The following is a 22,196-nucleotide window of genomic DNA, read 5'->3' on the forward strand; positions in this document are numbered from 1 at the left end:
AATACAGGTTGGCGCAAAAGTCAGTTTCCCTTTATGCAGTAATTAATGAGACAAGACATGCTTAGATTTAGGTTTAATTTGGTAACAATAGTTGGCAGCACTACATAAATAAGTACATTCATTTTTCCGTCGTCATAGAGACTGGATTAATCTTGCACAGGATAGGGACGAATGGCGGGCTTATGTGAGGGTCGCAATGAACCTCCGCGTTCCTTAAAAGCCGTAAGTAAGTAGCTAAGTAAATAAGTAAGTAAGTAAGCAAGCAAGTTAGCAGGATCCTTAACAAGAAGTTATTCGCCACACCTACGAGCATGGCTCAGAGATGTCTCTAGTGTCGAAGAGCGTAGACCACTTAGCGCCGATTGTATAAACCGTTTAATCTTAGATCAGAGGTTAAACTGATCCTTGTTCTAGCTGAACTTGGAATTTTGTGTTGTATAAAGTCTAATCTGAGATTAATTTGTCTTAAACTAAAGTCAACTCTGACTGAAGAAATTTCTACGATTAAGTTAGATGATTCAAGTTCAGTTATTTCTTTTCTGTTTGAAGTATACGAGTGGCAGATTGTGCAAAAAGAATAACCATTATTATTAATATATATGGTAGATACATTTTTATATATATTTTTAAATTTCTTGCCTTAATACACAAACATTCTTATATTTTATAAGGCTGTATCGTGTTCAGCATTATCAAGTAACATAACCTATAATTATATTATGTTTATAACAACCATTAATGATTTATTAATGGATATGATAGGTACATTCATAAATTTTCAATTAACTGTATCACTAAACGAAAATTGTCGTTTTATAAAGCTTTATTATGTTTAGCAGTATCAAACACCATAACATGATAACAACTTGGAGAACGGTAAACATTCTTCTTATTGTCCGCCATTATTTACATTGCACAAAACAAACCAGTGTCTCCAACAGAGTGTACGGAAAGTCGCCAAAAAGTAGTTGGAAAGTCGCTAGATTTCATATTAACAACAAAGAAAGATTAAATTTTGTCACTATGGGTTGCTAAAAACGTCGCTATATCCCTATTTAAGCAATATAAAAGTTAAAAGAAACTGTCGTCGAAAAAGAGTTAAAGTCGCTAAATTGGCTACACTGAACAAACCTGTATAACATGGCCCGCGCATCACATACTTCACCTGTTTATGCGATGTTGCCAAGTCCTTTTCACGTGAACTTAGATTGCATTTGAACCAAGGTAATTTGATCGCAGAAAAGTTTTATACAATAAAAGAAGTGTCTGAACTCGGTTCACTTTCCGATCTTCGATCAAAGTTGATCTTTAGTCAGGGAGTTTTATACAATTGGGCCTTAGTTCGTCCGAGACTATCCAGAATGCATCACAGACGTGTCTAGATTACACTAGTAATGAATTATGATAATGATGGAAAGTATTGTTGGAATGTCACAGGCGAATCGGGATACCCGAAAAAAAACCCGTTCTCTGACCCAAGAACTTTGTCAACGCAAATTATAAATTCAGGATATATCTTCTGAATTTTTAACTCGAGACCCCTGGCTCATAAGCCAAGCGCTCTAGCTTTGACATTGTGTGTATAATCTTTTCGCTGTAAGAAAAATCCTAATGTAAACAATAGCACGTGACTCAAGTGAGGCTTCATTGGCCGCTGTTTGGCGCCATAGATTCTCAGTACGTGTTCCCGCCTACTGTTGTACATTCTGTTTCTTGTTAAACATTTCCCGTTACTCGTCAAGTAGGCCTAACCTCACTACTATGCATCCGTTTGCTTAGGAAACTTTACTTTATAACTACTGTAATTAAAACTCACTTAACTTATTATACAGGGTTAGTTAAAAGTCCAGCACCATCTAAATAACTTTTGAAGCATACGGTTCAGTAACATGAAACTTGGTATGTGAAGATAACCATATGCTAAAAACTCAATAGTGGTATTACCGAGTTTTTTCTACTTCCGGTTTAACCGGAAGTAACTCCAACTCTGTTATTTTAAATGGAACACCCAATATATATTATTTTATTTTTGAATAGTGCTCATTAAGAGCTTTTCAAAAATTACCCACACTTGATACTTCTGTACAAATTCCGTGTTGCTAAGTCAAGAAAACAGAAAAGTGTATCGAATATTAAAATAATAAACGCACCACCCAAATAACTTTTGAAGCATACGGTTCAGTGATATGAAACTAGGTGTGTCAGGATAACCATATGCTAAGAACTCAATAATGATATTACCGAGTTTTTTCTACTTCCGGTTTAACCGGCAGTAACTCCAACTCTCTTATTTTAAATGGAACACCCAATATATTTTTGTACAAATTCAGTGTTGCTAAGTCAAGAAAAGAGAAAAGTGTAGGCCTATCGAATATTAAAATAATAAAATACTACTTCTTTAACAAAAACAAAACAAAACTAGCTCACCTTCTAAATTATGTGTTCAAATTGGTAGCCCTCAGCTGCTTTACAATGTGTTACTCGATCATAGAATCCATTTAAGGAATGATTTAACCAGGCTTTAGGAATATCTTGCACCACTTCCCTTTTTATTTAGCAACACTGAATTTATACAGAAATATCAAGTGTGAGTACTTTTTGAAAAGCTCTCAATGAGCTTTATTAATATACATACATATATATATATATATATATATATATATATATATATATATATTACTACTACTTACTGGCTTTTAAGGAACCCGTAGGTTCATTGCCGCCCTCACATAAGCCCGCCATTGGTCCCTATCCTGAGCAAGATTAATCCAGTCTCTACCATCATATCCTACCTCCCTCAAATCCATTTTAATATTATCTTCCCATCTACGTCTCGGCCTCCCTAAAGGTCTTTTTCCCTCCGGCCTCCCAACTAACACTTTATATGCATTTCTGGATTCGCCCATACGTGCTACATGTCCTGCCCATCTCAAACGTCTGGATTTTATGTTCCTAATTATATATATATATATATATTGGGTGTTCCATTTAAAATAAGAGAGTTGGAGTTACTTCCGGCTAAACCGGAAGTAGAAAAACTCGGTAATACCATTATTGAATTCTTAGTATATGGTTATCCCCACATACCAAGTTTCATGTCACTGAACCGTATGCGTCAAAAGTTATTTAGATGGTGCGCGACTTTTAACTAACCCTGTAATTATACATTTAAGACTATTTGTTTTTCTCCGCCTTTGAGAGGGTTTCCACTCTTATGTTTAATAACCACACACACACCGAGGATGCAGAAGCCATACTTCAGTACCTGGTGCTTACGTGACGCCAGCTTGTTACAAGAACAGACTACCTCGGTATTACTTTTGGTATTCATCCGCGCTCATAGTACATAACAAAATATAAAAGTAGCTTTTCTTTTGCATAGCGTTTTACATATGAGTGAAGTTATATGTTTCATCGTATTTAACAACTAGAATTCAATTTTTTATTTTCAAATAATACAAGATTATGGTTTCCAAATACGAATTATATTTTCCTGCGTCGTGTGAGTGTTTCGACTGGGAGCCAATCACGGGTATGACAGCAACGTGCTTATGTTTACATTAGGATTTTTCTTACAGCGAAAACAGTTGAGGAGTCCACTGCAAGAATGATGGATGTCATTTTATTTAAATTATTTATTTAAATTCAGATATACAGAATAAAGAAATATAATTACAAAACAAAGAGAAATACAAATAAAATAATACAAGCAATATAAAAAGAAGATACAGTAGTATTAACAAAATTTGAGACCGAATGAGCAGCGCTCGTGCTCGGTCGCAGTTCAGATATAATATTAAAATAAATAATAATAATAATAATAATAATAATAATAATAATAAAATAAGTAAGTAAAATAAAATAGGAACTAAAATATAATTACAGCGGCAATGGAATTATATAATATAATATTAACACTAGAGAAGAATAATATCGCACGTGAAAAGTAGGACTAATATATATTTCAAAATTATAGAATACAAATATAATATAGGTTGATGAATTCATATACATAGGCTATAAATTTATTTAATCAAATTGAACATGTTAACACGTTTCTAATTTTCTTGCTATATGTTAGTGTGTTAGATGTTAGAAGTTCTGGGTGTAAATTAGTTAAAGCATTGTACAACCGAGGGCCAAAATTTATGCTATGCTTTAGACCAGCAGATGTGAGACATTTAGGTTCTACTAATGTTGAATTAATATTTCGTCTTGTGTCATAATTGTGTGTCTGTAATACAAACTTATTACGATTTTTATGATAAAATTTTAACAGCGTATACTTATAAATTTGTTCAATATTAAATACATTAAATTCAGAATAAATTAATTTAGTTGGATAATCGAAACGTTTCTTCAAACAAATTTTAATTATTCGTTTTTGTAGTAAATTTAACGGACTAAGATTAATATTTGTACTTCCACCCCAAACAATTATACCATATTGAATGATAGACTGAATAATGGCCAAATAAACATTTCGTAGAGCTCTAATAGGTAAGTAGCATCGAAGATTGACGAATTTATAAATTGTTTTACGAAGCCTCTTACAAAGATAAGTAATGTGATGAGGCCATTTTAAATTCTGATCAATAATGATACCCAGATATTTGACATACGTGGCTTCTTTCAAAGGTGGACATTTACAACTTTTGGGATCTAAACAATTTTCACTGTGTATTATTAGTCTATATTTATCGCTAAATTTTAAATTTTGAACACTGGCAGCTGTTAACGGAAAAGGAACTAAAGTTGATTTAGATATATTTAAAGAAAGGAAGTTGGAATTAAGCCATTTTTTTTAACAATGTTAGCACCTATATTAGCATTTCTATATGCTTCCTGCCAAAAAAAAAAACACTGAAAATAACTACTGTATTATCCGCATATGAATATATAGATCCATTAAATTTTTCTAAATTTATATTTAGCAGATCATTAACATATATTAGAAATAAAATAGGTCCCAAAATTGTTCCTTGCGGTACACCTATATCAATATATTTGTATTCACTAAATTGATCTTAGACAAGAAAGTGACATCATTCTTGCAATGGACTCTTCAGTTATAGACTACGGTTGTGGGTTTCTAACTTATATATGAATGCTTTTTTCGTTGTCCATATATGTTGACCCCATGTCACAGCAGTGTCTCTGTAGTATGTATTCTGAAATAGAGAGACACAGGAAAAGACCAAACGCTGACATGGGTAAAATGCATGAATCAGTACAGAACATAATGTTGTTTAATGTGTTTTGTGCGTGTGTATCTGTCAGCGCGTTTGTACTGTGTTTTGCGATTATAAGATTACTAGTAAAACGAATATACAGGGACATCATTTTATTTTTACTAACATTTTTAATATTAACCTGGCTATATCTTTGGATTAAAACTCTAGAACCGGAAACACCGCTTGCTCCCCCTTGCAGGACTGGAGTTCGATGATACTGCCGTAAAATACAAATCACTTCACTAGGTATAGGAGGGAAGAAATGTAGTTCATCCATTTATGTAAACTAGGAAATATTGCAATTTTGAGTTTGATAATTTTCATTAGATTTTTGTTTAACCAAAATACAGTACCGTATTAATACTTCGTGTTTTTACTCACGAATTGAGCTATCAATTCGGACGTATTAATTATGCAGTGTATATTGTACTGTTACAGCACATTAGCGTACAATATAGAGAATGAACTTAAATTGAAAAATAATCATAATATGGATATTTAAACACATTTTTGAAAATGGTGGCCGTTCATTTCGATACAGGCTTCAGTTCTTTTGTGCATATTATCGCCCTATAAACTATTGTACCTAATTCCAATTACCAGTTTCGTCCTTCGTACGAGTAACTCGTGATGAAATAATTCTGTACCTACTCTATAAAAGAGTACCTTACGTACTGTAAATTTAATCTTCACTTCTGCCAGATCCGAAAAGATAAAATTACTCAGAAATGTCCGTTCATGTGGTTTTATCGCAGGGTCGTAGAAAGGGGGGGGGGAACCACGTGACAGTTAATTACTTAACGAGGCCATTTTACTTAAGTTATTTTAAACAGTTGTATAATATTACGTAGACGTCCAATTCCTAACAGAAATTAATGTTTTCAGAAAAGAGCTACGACAGCCCAGCTACTAGACTTTACAGAGGGACGAACAGAAGCAGGTGGGGGAAACCACGTAGGCAAACGGACGACAGTACCTGTGCGAAAATATGATTCAATATTGAAAGCTCTTTCGTCACTGGAAAACGTGAACATATTTCTGGAACGTACTATACTCACTAACTCAGTACTGCATACGGCCTTGGTTGTGTGGAGAATGCTTGGAGTTTACTAGTAGAGGGGGTGGGAGTGAAGTACATTCAAAAACTCAGGTACAATAAAAATTGAAGTAAAAATAAAATGATGTCCCTGTACAAGTAATTCATGTTTGAAGATGAATCGCCTCTAGGCTGTATGGAGGTAGGCATATACTGGATGCAGTGTTGGAAAGAATTTAAAATATTGTTCCAATATTCGCCGACAAAAGAAGGAAACACGTGAGACATGATTTTTATATCGACAAACAACTAAAAGCATTCGTTCGATAAAACCTGAAGCAAAGTCGTTTTCCTGTCCCTTTCCCAGTTATCTTCTGTGTGCATTTAAAATAAAAGGAATCAAAGGAGACGAATTCTGATTTTAGAGTCCGGCCTACATCATCAAATAAAGTTATTCGTATTTTACTTTGAGGTAAGCGCCGTAGCTTCCTGACGGTGCAGAGAGAGGTAGGAAACTAACTACTACATGCTATGTTGAATACACATTAAAATAAACAAACAAACCAGTGGCGGCTCGTGATAAAATATTATGTGTGTTCACAATTTTGTGTTCCAAACTCGAAGAGAATTAGAAATCGTACGTTTTTAGCCTAATATGAAATGTCATGATTTCAATGTTTCACTGTCGAAAAAACCGTATATAAATTCAAAACAACATATAATAATAATAATAATAATAATAATAATAATAATAATAATAATAATAATAATAATAATGATAATAATAATAATAATAATAATAATAATAATAATAATAATAATGAAACCTAGTCTTTTTATTTCCAATTTTTCCTGGAAAGCCAGTTTACCCAGTTCTTTACTCTTCAAAATTACTCGAACAGAGTTCATTGTTTGCGTTTGTTAAAAATTAATACATAAAACAATTTACAAAAGCGTGTGTTCAGTAATATACTGTATTTTAATTCACAACACACTGATACACTATAGCCTATACCAGTACTGTAATCCCACTCGCATAGATTGATTACTATAAATACAAGCCAGTAAATATTATTCTTAAATATTATACACCACCATACAGATACTTAAATTCATACCACCATCACATTCAGCCAGCACGTGTTTGAAAGCCAAACTATGCTGTTATGCCGACACTGAAGTATAGTAATTCACAAACTACACTCTCGTAGCAGCACTGTGCACACATTCACATAAAGTAAACGTTCCGACAGTGAGATGCTGACACCTGCAGGCTAAAATAAGACTTATTAAATTTTCTCCTCGAGTTATAGCACGTAAACGATAGGCATCGATGCACCTGACATCTGTAGAATAGATTCACTGTTCACTTAACGCTTTGTGCTCTTGACGAGCCATAAGCGGCCAGCGAAAGACAATTTTCTCCCGCGCATGCGTGAAATTTCTGTAACCTTCTTGAAAAGAGCACGGCTTGTACGTGAACGGATGTTGCCAAGTTTACATAAGAAGTTTATGCAAGATGCGGGAAGTTTAAAATACTCGATCCTGATATTATACATCCCCACTACGCCAATACGGTATTAAATAATAAAACTAGTCGTGCATTAATGGAAACAAGGTGTTCACGTGCTCTTGTGCTCTTATTGACGCACCGCCTCTGAAACAAACTGTTCCGGGGAAATGAAACAGAAGATACTCCACGAATACTCCATACCAAGTTTAATTTAATATGGAGAAAATGTCCCTAAGAGACATAAATTTAGATGAAATCACAGTCTTCTGTCAACAGGACATCCACGTCAGTGCCCATGCTTTTTTAAACAAACAATTTGTAATAGAATACACGAGTTTCAGATCTATACGGTTGGCTTCCAGCACAGAGAAGAAATAGTAGGCTGGCTTTTGTCATCTATTCAAGAGACACAGGTACATACAAATTGACAATGTGCACCGTCTTTCAAGCTGAACTTCATGTCATTCAACGAACAGTTATATTGTGGAAAGCTAACAGAACAAATTCACAGATGCATTCGGACTCTCAAGCAGCTTTACTCTCTATTAAAGATGAATCCAATTTAAATCCAACAGCCTTTGGATTAAGAACGAAACTATTAGATTGTAACAACCACATTTTTGTCTCTCGTGGATGAAGGACACGATGATCACACTGGAAGTGAAAGAGGTAATGAACTTGCAAAATCGGAGATTACAGAATGACAATTTATTATACAGGGCTTTCATTTCAAAACTTCCCAGTCTAAATAACTAATTATTTAAATTGAATTCAATTTAAACAAAAAAAAACACGTCAATTTTGATATTGAGGAGGAAGTCTGAAACCAGGCTTCATTGCATTTTAGATTTCATCCCCCACTTCCCAGCCACTCCACTTTGAAATTTCAAATGGCACCCCTATATTTTTATACTTAAATATGAAAGAGCATTCAGTTGTTTATACACCTCATTCGTTTTCACATCTTTTCTTTTCTATCGTCGCCTGCCAATCTGTATTTTTGTTATTATCAGTTGATTGTAGGATGAAAACTCAGCTTATTTTATGTGAATTCATAAATTTATCAATAATGCATCGTTTACAATGACGCGACACACGCGACACGACATTATATAAATTATGGCCCAATAGGAAATCAGATTTCCATGACGTCACGACGCAGATCGCGACGCGACGAAAGTTGAAATTGAGTTAACTTTCACCGCGCGACGTTACCGGAATGCGTATGTGTTTTGTTTATGATGGCGTCGTCTGCAAAAAATTGAATACTTTTTCAGATGAGATGTTGATATAGCCTAATTGGTTAAAGGATACCCTGAATTATACAGAATGAACCGTGAGTAATATAATTAATTTCAAGAGGTTATTCCTTAGAATATTTCAAACAAAAAGGCTAATATAATTTTGCTCGTTTTTGCTTCATTTTCGAGAAAAAAATTATTTTATGTGAAACATTTCATGGCGTATTTTGGGAAGGCCATTGAATTGAATTAATTCCCAATATGCTTAATAAATTTAAGAGAGCAGTGTGTTATGATAAAAAAAATAGTTTTTGTCGTTTAAATATGCAGAAATTTCATCTGAACAATTGTAAATTTTCGTTCTGAAAAGGAATTTTAAAACGTTAAATTTGTTAGATCAAATTTCTGCGTATTTATTATCATAATACAGTACTCTCTTAAATTGACTGAACATATTGGTAATTATTAAATCAATGGTTTTCCCAAAACACGGTAAGAAATGTTTCATATAAAACAGTTTTTATCTCGAAAAGGAAGCAAAAGGAAAACAATAATTATATTAGTTTTTTTGTTTAAAATATCTCAAAGAATAACCTTCTGAAATTAATGACATTATTTACGGTTCACCGTTTATATTACGGTTTGATTGCATGAAATACATAATGCTTTCTATCCATGGCTCCATGAAGTTCGGAAAATTTACTTTTTTCCAATATCCTTCTGCCACCTTCGTGAAATTGTCCTCAGAGAGTTTCTACTTAATGAGGTGCTTTTTAATTTATCCCAGATTACAGGACTTGTTTCTAAAACTATGGGCCTAATGGACATTGTGGAGTTACAATACGGAAATCGTAAAGAGAGAACCAAGTACTTAAAGAGAGATATCAACTATTATGGAAACCTAACCTCAAAGTTAGGCTTAGACGTTCTGCTGGATGCCTCCCGCATTGGACGTTTTTGTATTTGAGGGCCAATGATATGCAGGAGATCAAATTGCGAAAATATCATTCGCATATAGTTATGATATGTTGATTTCTTCTTCTGCAAAAATAGAGAAGGCAGGCATCGTTTCATTTTAAGTTTCCTAATCACACGAACCAGCGATTCAAGTCGCGGAATTGTGAACCCCAGACCGCGACGCGATACTGCGATGTAGCATCGCGTGTCGCGGATGTCGCGTCATTGTAAATTAAGCATTAGGATAATTTATGTTCTCTCGTGAAGGGTTTAATTTAAAACATAAACACAACTATTACTTCGGAATATTAATATGCGTTACAAGAGCGGTATGTTGAAGTTTTCATGTTCGAGGAAAAGTTTGAAAAAGCGAAACGTAGTTGAGCTTTTTTAATTTCCGAGAATTGAAAGAAAACATACCGCTCGCGTATCGTACATTATTTTGTGCGAAGATCGTTTATTACATACCTGAAAGACAAATTTCTAATTAGTTCCAATGAAATCTCCATCTTGGTTTCTGTTCAATCACGGCAAACTTGCAAAACAAAAATATCTATCTTCAACATTGTTGCTTTAAAATGTTTTCTGTGTTTACTATACTCCAGCAGGCCGTGATATACGTTTGTCTTTTTTTTTCCCCCAGTCTATAAATGTGAACTTAAAACAAACGGTAAGGTTATGTAATGATTTATTTTTCATTTTAATACTTTAACAATATTATTTATATAACATATTGCAGTAATAACATCGGCAAGTTGATTTGTTGATTTTTTCACGGCTTCCTTAATGTTACTTGCATCACGAATGCAGTAACTTTATAGTGGACTTGTAGAGTTTACTTAATTTTTGCAAGTATTTAAAAACAATAATTAACAGTGCAATTTAGGTGAAATTGCAGTGGTAAGTTTCCAATTTATAATTATTACTATATTGAACGTCTCTAAAAATAATATGTTAAAAGCCTAAAGCAGTAAAATCAATATGTCACTTAAGCGGTAAGAAGAGGGAAATTGTTATGTGTGTTAGGTTGGGAATACTGAATGTGGAATTTTAGACTTTCCACGGATTGGTTTTTTGCGGAAACCAAGCAAATACGCACGATCTGACACAAAACATATTACAATCTTTCACGTGTTAAATTTTATTTTACCTTGTTAACATATTTCGGCTTGCTATTGGCCATCTTCAGAACTGGTTATTGCTGGTCTTGGCGCCTTTTGTTTTGTTTCCTGTGAGGGTGTGTTTGTGAAGTGTAATGTGGAGTCAAAGAGTGTGTGTGTGTTCTGAAATTGAGTTGTGTGGTGAGAATTTCATTTGGATGTGTTTTTGTGTGTCTGTATATTTCTGCATTATTTCTATTCACATTTTCTATCTATATTGTACCTAATTTGAAAATAAAAATTTCTACTTCAAAATGTTTTATTCTGCTTCTGCATAGTGCCCTGTCTGTGGCATCTCCTTTCCGGATCCCACGTTTTCGCGCACCTCAGCAATCCATAACTCTAATGGTACGCTCTTCCTTCGTCTGACTTCCACCTCCTAGGCAATCTGTTATGTCTTCTTACATGTCCATACAAATTTAAGGACATTTATCTTTACATCCACTATTCCTTTTACATCTGTGCTTTTTATCTTTCCTGCTTTTCCTGGCTGATTGCCTTCAAGAATTCATTCTGTACGAAGTAATTTATCCTGACATTTCTTATTCAAAATCCAGGGCACATTTCAGTCCCATACAACGCTATGTAAGGCTATATGCTTTGCACTATTCATCTGTAAATGAGAGTTTTTGTTTTACATAAAATATTGCTGCATAAAACAAAATGAGAGGTCCACTGCAAGAGAGCTACTCCATAAATTTCTGAAAAGTGAGATTTCATGTGTTTTAGACTGTTCCTACCATCTGTTTTCCTTTCCCTAAACTATATAGATGTGGCCACGGCCGACTTGATGTTCGCTTCACTTCTCCTTTACAAAAAAGCGAAGGTAACATCAAGTCGGCCGTGATGTGGCATTAGATCACAGCGTATTCCTAATCTCACCGGTCCGGTGGCATCAATGACGTCACGTTGCAGCGAAATATGGAACAAAACTGCTGGAAGGATCGATGGCTGTCATGGCGACTGTAAAAGTTGTTGTCTGTGCTACGCTAGCAAAATTTTGCGAAATTTCCGTACTGCCATCTCGTTCAAAGAAAAGATAGCATAAACAATTTATTTCTTGAACCGGTAGTAATAACGGGTCCGTTGACATGTTCGCTCATAAGCCATTAACATATTGTTTTTACGTTGTGCTCATTACAAACAATACAGCAGAACACACAGCTATGACACAACAGTGCACGATGTTATTCGTCTGCTAATTCCCGCCCTATACAAGTGGCCCTAGGATAAAAAAAATATGTTGTTTAATTACTTATACAGGGACATCATTTTATTTTTACTAACATTTCTAATATTAACCTGCCTATACCTTTGGCTTAAAGGTTGTGAACCGGAAACACCGTTTTCTACCCCCTTCCACGACTGGAGTTCGATGATATTGGCGTAAGATACAAACAGATCACTTTACTAGGTATAGGAGGGAAGAAAAGTAGTTCATCCATTTACGTAAACTAGGAAATATCGCGATTTTGAGTTTGATAATTTTCATTAGGTTTTTGTTTAATCAAAATACAGTACAGTATTACAATAAGTGTTTTTACTCACGAACTGAGCTGTCCGTTCGGACGTATTCATTATGCAGTGTATATTATACTGTCTACAGCACATTAGCGTGCAATATAGAGAATGAAGTTAAATTGAAAAATAATCGTAATATGAATATTTAAACACATATTTGAAAATGATGGCCTTCATTTCTATACAGGTTTCAGTTCCTTTTTGCATATTATCGCACTATATACTATTGTACCTAATCCCAATTACCAGTTTCGTCTTTCGTACTATTAACTCATGTTGAAATAATTGTGTACCTACTCTATAAAAGAGTACCTTACATACTGTAAATTCAATCTTCACTTCTGCCCGATCCGAAAAGATAAAATTATTCAGACATTCTATCTACTGTCCGTTCAAGTGGTTTTGTCGCAGGGTCGTAGAAAGGGGGGAAATCACGTGACAGTTAATTACTTAATGAGGCCTTTTTCTTTAAGTTATTTTAAACCGTTGTATAATATTACGTAGACGTCCAATTCCTAACAGAAATTAATGTTTTCAGAAAAGTGCTAAGACAACCCAGCCACAAAGGGACGGGCAGAATTGGGTGGGGAAACCGGGATGCGACATAGGCAAACGGACGACAGTACCTGTGCGATAATATGATTGAGTATATTGAAAGCGAACATATTTCTGGAACGTACTATACTCACTAACTCAGTACTGTTTGTGTTTTCTAAGACCGTAAGGCGACTTTGACTGTATACCCTTGGTTCTGTGTGGAGGACGATTGGAAGTTTACTAGTAGAGGGGATGGGAGTGAAGTACATTCAAAAACTCAGGTACAATAAAAATTGAAGTAAAAATAAAATGATGTCCCTGTACTTATGTTTATTTAATTGGCAACAACTTATCTTCAGCTATTTTGGCTTTAATAACAACTCCAGAAGGAATTTCGGTTTCAACAGATCCCGACATCATTTCCAACATAACAGAACATTGTTTATTAAATTCAGAGACTGGTAACTTAACAACAAAGAAATAATAGCATCATGCATAGCCTCCCTCAATGAATAATTTCTATTCTACGTATTCTTTTTTTTTTTCTAGTAGGCTATACAAAGTCCCTAGATACCAAAACAAAACACGCTAAACAAGATATACAGGGACATTATTTTATTTTTACTTCAATTTTTATTGTACCAGAATTTTTTAATGTACTTCACTCCCAACCCTTCCACTAATGAAGTTCAACCGTCCTCCACACAGATCCAAGACTGCATATATACAGTCATAGTAGCCTTACGGTCATAGTAAACAGTACGTTCCAAAAATATGTTCGCGTTTTCCAGTGACGAAAGAGCTTTCAATATTGAATCATTTTCGCACAGGTACTGTCGTCCATTTGCTTACGTCGTAACCCGGTTTCTCCCACCAGCTTTTATTCGCCAGCTAGTGGCTGGGCTGTCTTAGCTCTTTCCTGAGAACATTAATTTCTGTTAGGAATTTGACGTCTAGGTAATATTAGGCTTATACCCATATAACTGTTTAAAATAACTTAAATAAAAGGGCCTCGTTAAGTAATTAACTGTCACGTGATTTCCCCCCTTTCTACGACCCTACGACATAACCACTTCGACGGACAGTAGATAGTATGTCTGAGTAATTTAATCTTTTCGGATCGGGCAGAAGTGAAGATTGAATTTACAGTACGTTAGGTACGTACTCTTTTATAGAGTAGGTACAGAATTATTTCAACATGAGTTACTAGTACGAAGGACGAAACTGGTAATTGGGATTAGGTAAAATAGTCCATAGTGGGATAATATGCACATTAGAACTGAAGCCTGTATCGAAATGAACGGTCACCATTTACAAAAATGTATTTAAATATCCATATTATGATTATTTTTCAATTTAACTTCATTCTGTATATTGTAAGCTAATGTGCTGTAGACAGTATAATATACACTGCATAATGAATACGGCCGAATGGATAGGTCAGTTCGTGAGTAAAAACACACATTGTTAATACTGTACTGTATTTTGATTAAACAAAAACCTAATGCAAATGATCAAACTCAAAAGCGCAATATTTCCTAGTTTACGTAAATGTATGAACTACTTTTCTTCCCTCCTATACCTAATAAAGTGATTTGTTTGTATATTACGCCAGTATCATCGAACTCCAGTCGTGGAAGGGGGTAGCAAACGGCGTTGATCCAGAGGTATAGGCAAGTTAATATTAAAAATGTTAGTAAAAATAAAATGATGTCCCTGTAGAAACACAAAGCGAATTTCTAATTTAAAACTCTTATCAAAAAGTTTTAATTTATTCAATTACGGACTAGTCCACCACAAAATAATGTTTTGGCGAAATTTCATGTTTAAACCTCGAGCCAGAGGCCGTTGGCAGCAACCCCGTAGTCCTGGCTATAAACATCTGCATTTCGCCCTTGATACATAAATTACTATTGATGTGTTTATATTTTCATTTATAGTAACATTACTTTAGTGCTTTCATATGTGTAGCAGGTTGAATTTTTAAAATTATAGTTGATTTTTATTATATGACATATTTTATTAAATTTCTGAGGCATCATGCCCAGGTCTCTTTTTGCGGAATGAGCGCAGGTTCAAGTCTTCATAGGAAGGAAATTTCTCATGAAATTTCAGCCGGTGTATGGGTCCGGTACCCACCCAGCATAGTAATGAATTTGAGAAGCTACAATAGTAGAGCAATTCGGTTTCGAGAACGAGCTCTAACGGCTGCGGAGATCATGGTGCTCATCACACGATTCCTCCGTTATGGTTAGGTGATCGTTCACCTCTGCTGAGGCATGTGGACGCGAGGCCAGCAGCCGGCTGTTCGGCGCTGACCTTCCATGGGTTGTCGCGTTACGGATTATTATTATTATTATTATTATTATTATTATTATTATTATTATTATTATATTATTATTATTATTGTTATTGTTTAGAGCTACTTATAAGGTAGGTTAGGGATCAAACAACCATGAACGATACAGAATCATGCTCCTTGTATTTATTGCTGTAGTTTGAATACCATTACCGCACTCATATAAACTATAAAAATTCATAGGGTCACATCCATTTTGCACGACGGTCGACTCACAACTGCATTACGCGTCACGCGTGACATTATTTTCTGTGCGATAATCACTCACACCTGAATTCACATCGCTCTCTGTACAATAGCCACAGTGAGCTCTCTGGATAATCATGCATAGCACTGCCTTCTAGTGAATGCAACACATAGGCCTAGTATGGATGTCATACGACATTTCATCATAACATCGCTGAATTAAAAAAAAAAAAGTTGCCTCAACCTTCGTAATACATGATGAAGGTAGGCCTACTATAAATTATCTTTAAAACGTAGACTTCATAAAATAATTTCAAAATCTACCCTTATAATAATAATAATAATAATAATAATAATAATAATAATAATAATAATAATAATAACAATAATTTATTTTAGCTGGCAGAGTTAAGGCCGTAAGGCCTTCTCTTCCACTCAACCAGCAAAAAGTGTATATACATATGCATGAACTTACAAAGAATTCAACAATTTGATTTAGATGAGAGTTACATGTATACAAGAGTTATTTACGAATTAAACAACAAAATACTATGAACTATTAATTAAACACTGAAATAAACTGTGTAGCAGAATTAAACTAAAATACATAGAATGTTAATATATTTCAAATGATATTAGATAATAGAAAGAGATTATTATGAGACAATTTTGAAAATACAGCACTATCAGGATGATGTCTAAAGAAAGAAGTAATAATGTAGTCAGTGATAGTTAAAATCAGTATGATTGGAGTGAAATGCTAAGAAGGTTATCTTTTAAGCTGTTCTTAAAGGTGTTTGTTGTCTTGCAGCCCCTAATACTTTGTGACAAGGAATTCCATTGACGCGAGATGGATATTGTAAAAGATGAGGAATAACAAGATGTTCTATGAAGAGGTATACTTAACGTGCCACAGATAAGTGATCTGGTATTTACGTCGTGGTTAGAGTATAGATAAGAGAAACGAGACGAAGGGTAATTTGGTGTTGAGGTGTGCAGAATTCGAACGAGTAAAGACAAAGATATTAGATATTAGTGAAACCTGGATCGTAAGAGGGAAAGGTAGAAGACGTTTGGAAACTGTCCGAATGAGATTTTTTCTATCTATTTGTGGAGTTACTTTACTTGGCACGTAGAACCAAGGATCCGGGTTCGACCCCGGCACCGGAGCGAATTTTTCTCCTCAAATATTAATTGTCAATATTACAGATATTATTCTGTAGGACAAATTAATAAAATATTTAATATAAAAGACGAGTTGTCCAACTTTGATACCAAGTTCCTCATATGTACTTCGGTACATCACATTAATATGCTATGAAATGTTTAATAATAGTACATTATGCAACGAGCCTATAATGGTAGTAATTAAGACACGAGTATGTTTGTTTATGAAACGAGCGCAAGCGAGTTTCATAATTTTCATACGAGCGTCTTAATTACCATTATAGGCAAGTTTCATACGACTTTTTATGCTCGACCATATTTCTAATTTGAAATTATTCGTAAGTATTCATGTTATAGTTATGTAAGTGAAGAGCGGAAGTGACCTTCTAAATTGTGAGATGTGCGCAGACGCGAAAGTATTGATTTTTTCCGAGAAACAATAATGTCATTGACCTTGATATAATCTAGAGAATAACATCAACATTAATATTGATATAACCTGGAAATTGATTTAAAATTGAAAAACGAGATGACAAATTGAATTTATTTGAATATTATTTACAATTAACGCTGATTATTATAGTAACAGAACATAACCTTCTGCGACAGTATTGGATTTCCAGCCTCCGTGACGTTTCGCTAATTGTCTTTCGATTGCATATCCGAGAATAATCGATGCAGTCCACACCTGTGGAGTAACGGGTAGCGCGTCTGGCCGCGAAACCAAGTGGCCCGGGTTCGATTCCCGGTCGGGGAAAGTTACCTGGTAGAGGTTTTTTCCGGGGTTTTCCCTCAATCCAAATATGAGCAAATGCTAGGTAACTTTCGGTGTTGGACCCCGGACTCATTTCACCGGCATTATCACCATCTCATTCAGACGCTAAATAACCTAAGCTGTTGATAAAGCGTCGTAAAATAACCCACTAAAAATAATAATCGATACTTGCGGTTTTATAATGGTACAATGGTGATTTCTCATTGGCTGAACAACTGAAGTATAATGAATAGGTGTACTTTAATGAGGTGCATTAAAGGGCTGCTACCAGGTGTGTAATTACTACATTTCGGCATGGTCGAGCATAATAGTAATATACGTTACAAGAGCGGTGTGTTGACGTTTTCATGGTCGAGGAAAAGATTGAAAAAGCGAAACGTAGTTGAGCTTTTTTAATTTCCGAGAACATGAAAACAAACATACCGCTCGTGTATCGTACATTATTTTGTGCGAAGATCGTTTATTACATACCTAAAAGACGAATTTCTAATTAGTTGCAATGAAATCTCCATGTTGGTTTCTGTTTAATGACGCCAACTTCGGAACACCAAAATATCTTTCTTCAACATTGTTGTTGTAAAATGTTTCCTGTGTTTACTATACTCCAGCCGGCCGTGATATACGTCTGTCTTTTTTTCCCCCAGTCTATAAATGCGAACTTAAAACAAACGGTAAGGTTATGTAATGATTTATTTTTCATTTTAATATTTTAACAATATTATTTATATAACATATTGCAGTAATAACATCGGCATCTGGAATCTGGTTGATTTTTTCACGGCTTTCTTAATGTTACTTGTATCAGGAATGCAGTAAGTTTCGTGGAGTAGTAGACTTTACTTAATTTTTGCAAATATTTAAAAACAATAATTAACAGTGCAATTTAGATGAAATTGCAGTGGTAAGTTTCCAATTTATAATTATCACTATGTTAAACGTCTCTAAAAATAATATGTTAAAAGCCTAAAGCAGTAAAATGAATGTCGCGCTTAAGCGGTAATAAGAGGGAAATTGTTATGTGTGTTACGTTGGGAATACTGAATGTGGTATTTCACACTTACCGCGTATTGGTTCTGTGCGGAAAACAAGCAAATACGCAAGATCTCGCACAAAAACAATTTTTATATCGGAAAGGAAGCAAAAACGAGCAAAATTGTATGAAAATTTTTTGTCTGAAATATCTCAAAGAATAACCTCTTGAAATTAATGACATTACGTACGGGTCACTCTTTTATAGGTTATTTGAGGCACTGGATGAGTGTTCAGTCTCTGCCTACACAGGGGGCAAACCAATTACCAAGCGTGACTCACCTCCCCTAGCGGGTCCTCGTTGACTTCGCCGCGTCCGTCCGCCGTGATGACGCTTCCGTCGGCGTCCAGCAAGACTAGCGTCGGAATTCCCTGGACGCCGAGCAGCGCCGCCAGTTCGCGTCGTGTCTCCTCTTGCTCCCAGGGCACCGCCAGCCACGGCATGGTCCTCAGGTACAGTGTGAACGACTCGTCACTCCTGCGTCAAAATGTACAGAGTGTTTCAAAATTATTGCGAAAACTTCAGGGGGTGTTAGGACAGGGCGTTTGCAGCCGACTGAGATAGGCAGTGCATGTCCGCCGAAGCTTCCTTTCAGAGCTACGTCATTGTAAGAGAGCTAACCCATGCAGGTAGGCCAAATTGCTTGAAATTAATAATTGAAGCGTTCGGCCAAATAACGGTCTATGTTACAATCTGCTAACTGTGCAGGAGGAACAAAAATGTTACATCGTAATTCCGATCATAAATTTACTATCGGAGGGCAACATAGGCCGTTATTCCATAAATATGTTTTGTACACTAAGCGAAGTGTACGATTGTATGTTATTGAAAGTCATATTGCCACGTAATTGCCAAGTAATTTGCCACCGATAATCTATACTAACAATAAATCTGTAGCCGAAATTTTTCTGGTAATTTTCGATTTTCCAAAAATAATTGGTCCTAACATATACGATTAACCACCCTGAAACCGAAAATCGCTTTTTTGAAATTTTTGTTTCTATGTCTGTCTGTCTGTCTGTCTGTATGTTTGTTACCTTTTCACGCGATAATGGATGAACGGATTTCGATGAAAATTGGAATATAAATTAAGTTCGTTGTAACTTAGATTTTAGGCTATATGACATTCAAAATACATTATTTAAAAGGGGGGTTATAAGGGGGACTGAATTAAATAAATCGAAATATCTCGCTTATTATTGACTTTTGTGAAAAATGTTACATAACAAAAGTTTCTTTAAAAATAATTTGCGATGAGTATTATTCCATGAAAAATTTTGATTGGATTGATATTTAATGAGATAAATGAGTTTTAAAATTAAAATAACTGCCATCTAAGGCCGTATAATCAAATAAAAAACAAATGACTTCGTCTATAAGGGACCTTGGACAGCAACAATCGAAAGCTATGAAAATAGCCTACAGAGAATGTTTCTGTGTTTGTATGAAGTAATATCGGAAGCTAAATTAACCGATTTGTATAATTAATTATTATTTCACCATTGGAAAGTGTAGTTTCTCTAGATGGACATAATGCTATAATGTTATTACAGTAACTTCTGATATAATATAATATAATATAATATAATATAATATAATATATGTAATGTAATATTATATAATATAATTTAAGTTATTTGAAGGGTTCAGAACCATAGTGGGCCAAACGCCATTTATTGAATACGTATAAATCAAGGGATAAAATTACTGTAAGTTATTACCGTAATTCAATGGAACCCTATAACAAGTAAAATAAAGTATACACATTAAATCTAAATGATGTCAATGTTCATTAAACTATGGTTGCATGTAATAAAAATTAGAAACATGTTAAAGGAATTGTCATTGCACCAAATGAGTGTCTCTGGACCAAAATGATCGCATTTTAATTATTTGGATGCAATTTAAATTAAGTAACATATTAAACGATTTATCCTTCTATCAAACACGATCAAATGTCCTATTTTAATTATGTAATTACTTTATATTTATCTCTAACGGGTGCAGCGGAGCGCACGGGTACGGCTAGTTGTAAATAATACTACTATTCCATACAGCTCGAATGTGAAGAACTTTGGCATTTATATGGATTATCACCTGGAATGGAATGAACAAGTGAATCACACTTCCAAAAAAATATTTTCTATTATTAACTCATTAAAGCGACTGAAGCACTTTCTTCCTGATAAATTAAAATTAATCCTTGTACAAACACTTCGACTACTGCAATGTTATATTAAGTAACCTCAATGCAAAATTGAGCAGCAGGCTACAACGTGTGCATAATGCGTGTAATATTCGTAAGTATGATCATGTTTCCCCGTCTTTCCAAACTCTGTCTTGGCTAAGGCTAAGCGATCGACGAGCCCTGCATTCTCTTGTTCTCTTATTTCAAATTCTGCGCACCGCTACCCCAATCTATTTGGCTTCTCGTTTTCAAAATTTATCCGCATATCATCAGCTAAGTACAAGATCTCATTATAACAATTTACTCATTATACCCTACCACAAGACATCTTTACATTCTTCATCCTATACAGTTTCAGTTGCTAGAAATTGGAACTCGCTTCCGAGTGATATAAGGGGTTGTTGGACAATAGCTTCATTTAGGTCAAAATTACATAAATTCTTACTTAACAGATGAATTGCTGATTAATATTTGTTACTTATAATGAAACTAACATCTGACCATTCTTATTATTATTATCTTTAATTTCTCTAAATAGATTTACAAAACCTCTAATGGCAATTACATTAATATTCTCATTATAGAAATAGAAATATATATATATTCTCCCTGTAACATAGTCCTAGTAAGCTTATATTAAATTAATTTTCATCATTTTACTAGCTATCTCAAATCTCAAATTAATTATAATTGATTGAATTAAATTAGCTCATAATTTAAGTCACTACTTTACCTTATAGGTTTATCTAAATTTAAATAAATATGTAGTCTACTAGACGTTGAAACTTAACTGAAAAATATTGCTGGAGAACCTTTTAAGTGTAGTGTAAATATTCGTAATTTAAATATGTATTGTACTGATTAAGGCTGGTTGAGTGGAAGAGAAGGCCTTATGGCCTTAACTCTGCCAGCGAAAATAAAACATTTTTATTATTATTATTATTATTATTATTATTATTATTATTATTATTATATTACACATCATAGAAGTTCGTAACATTTTAACTCCACAGAAATGCTACTAGGGAATACAGACAATGAACAGATTTACACAATCAGGATATTATGAAATATACAAAATCAATAAAAAGGTTAAATTATGAACAAAATGATTATGACATTTATTTTTAAATGCTACATATTAATATGAATTAACACCATGTAATTTATTAAAGTTACACTTAATATAATATAACGAATAAACATACAATATTGATCAAATAATAACAGTATTATTAGAAAATAACTGCAGTTTTGAGATGTAGGGACGGCATTAAATTAATGAAAGTTGT

At 34.3% G+C, this 22,196-nt stretch overlaps 1 protein-coding gene across 1 annotated transcript in view; it reads right to left on the minus strand.

Moving 5' to 3' along the window:
• Window positions 1-22,196, minus strand: part of LOC138711714 (nucleoredoxin-like) — a 498,087-nt gene that overhangs the window by 17,401 nt on the left and 458,490 nt on the right. Inside the window, exon 4 of the mRNA XM_069842867.1 lies at window positions 18,998-19,193. Coding sequence (XP_069698968.1) covers window positions 18,998-19,193 — 196 coding nt within the window. The remainder of the gene's footprint in view (window positions 1-18,997; window positions 19,194-22,196) is intronic.

The sequence above is a fragment of the Periplaneta americana genome, chromosome 13 (assembly GCF_040183065.1).
Source record: "Periplaneta americana isolate PAMFEO1 chromosome 13, P.americana_PAMFEO1_priV1, whole genome shotgun sequence".
In the NCBI taxonomy this organism is placed as follows: domain Eukaryota; kingdom Metazoa; phylum Arthropoda; class Insecta; order Blattodea; family Blattidae; genus Periplaneta; species Periplaneta americana.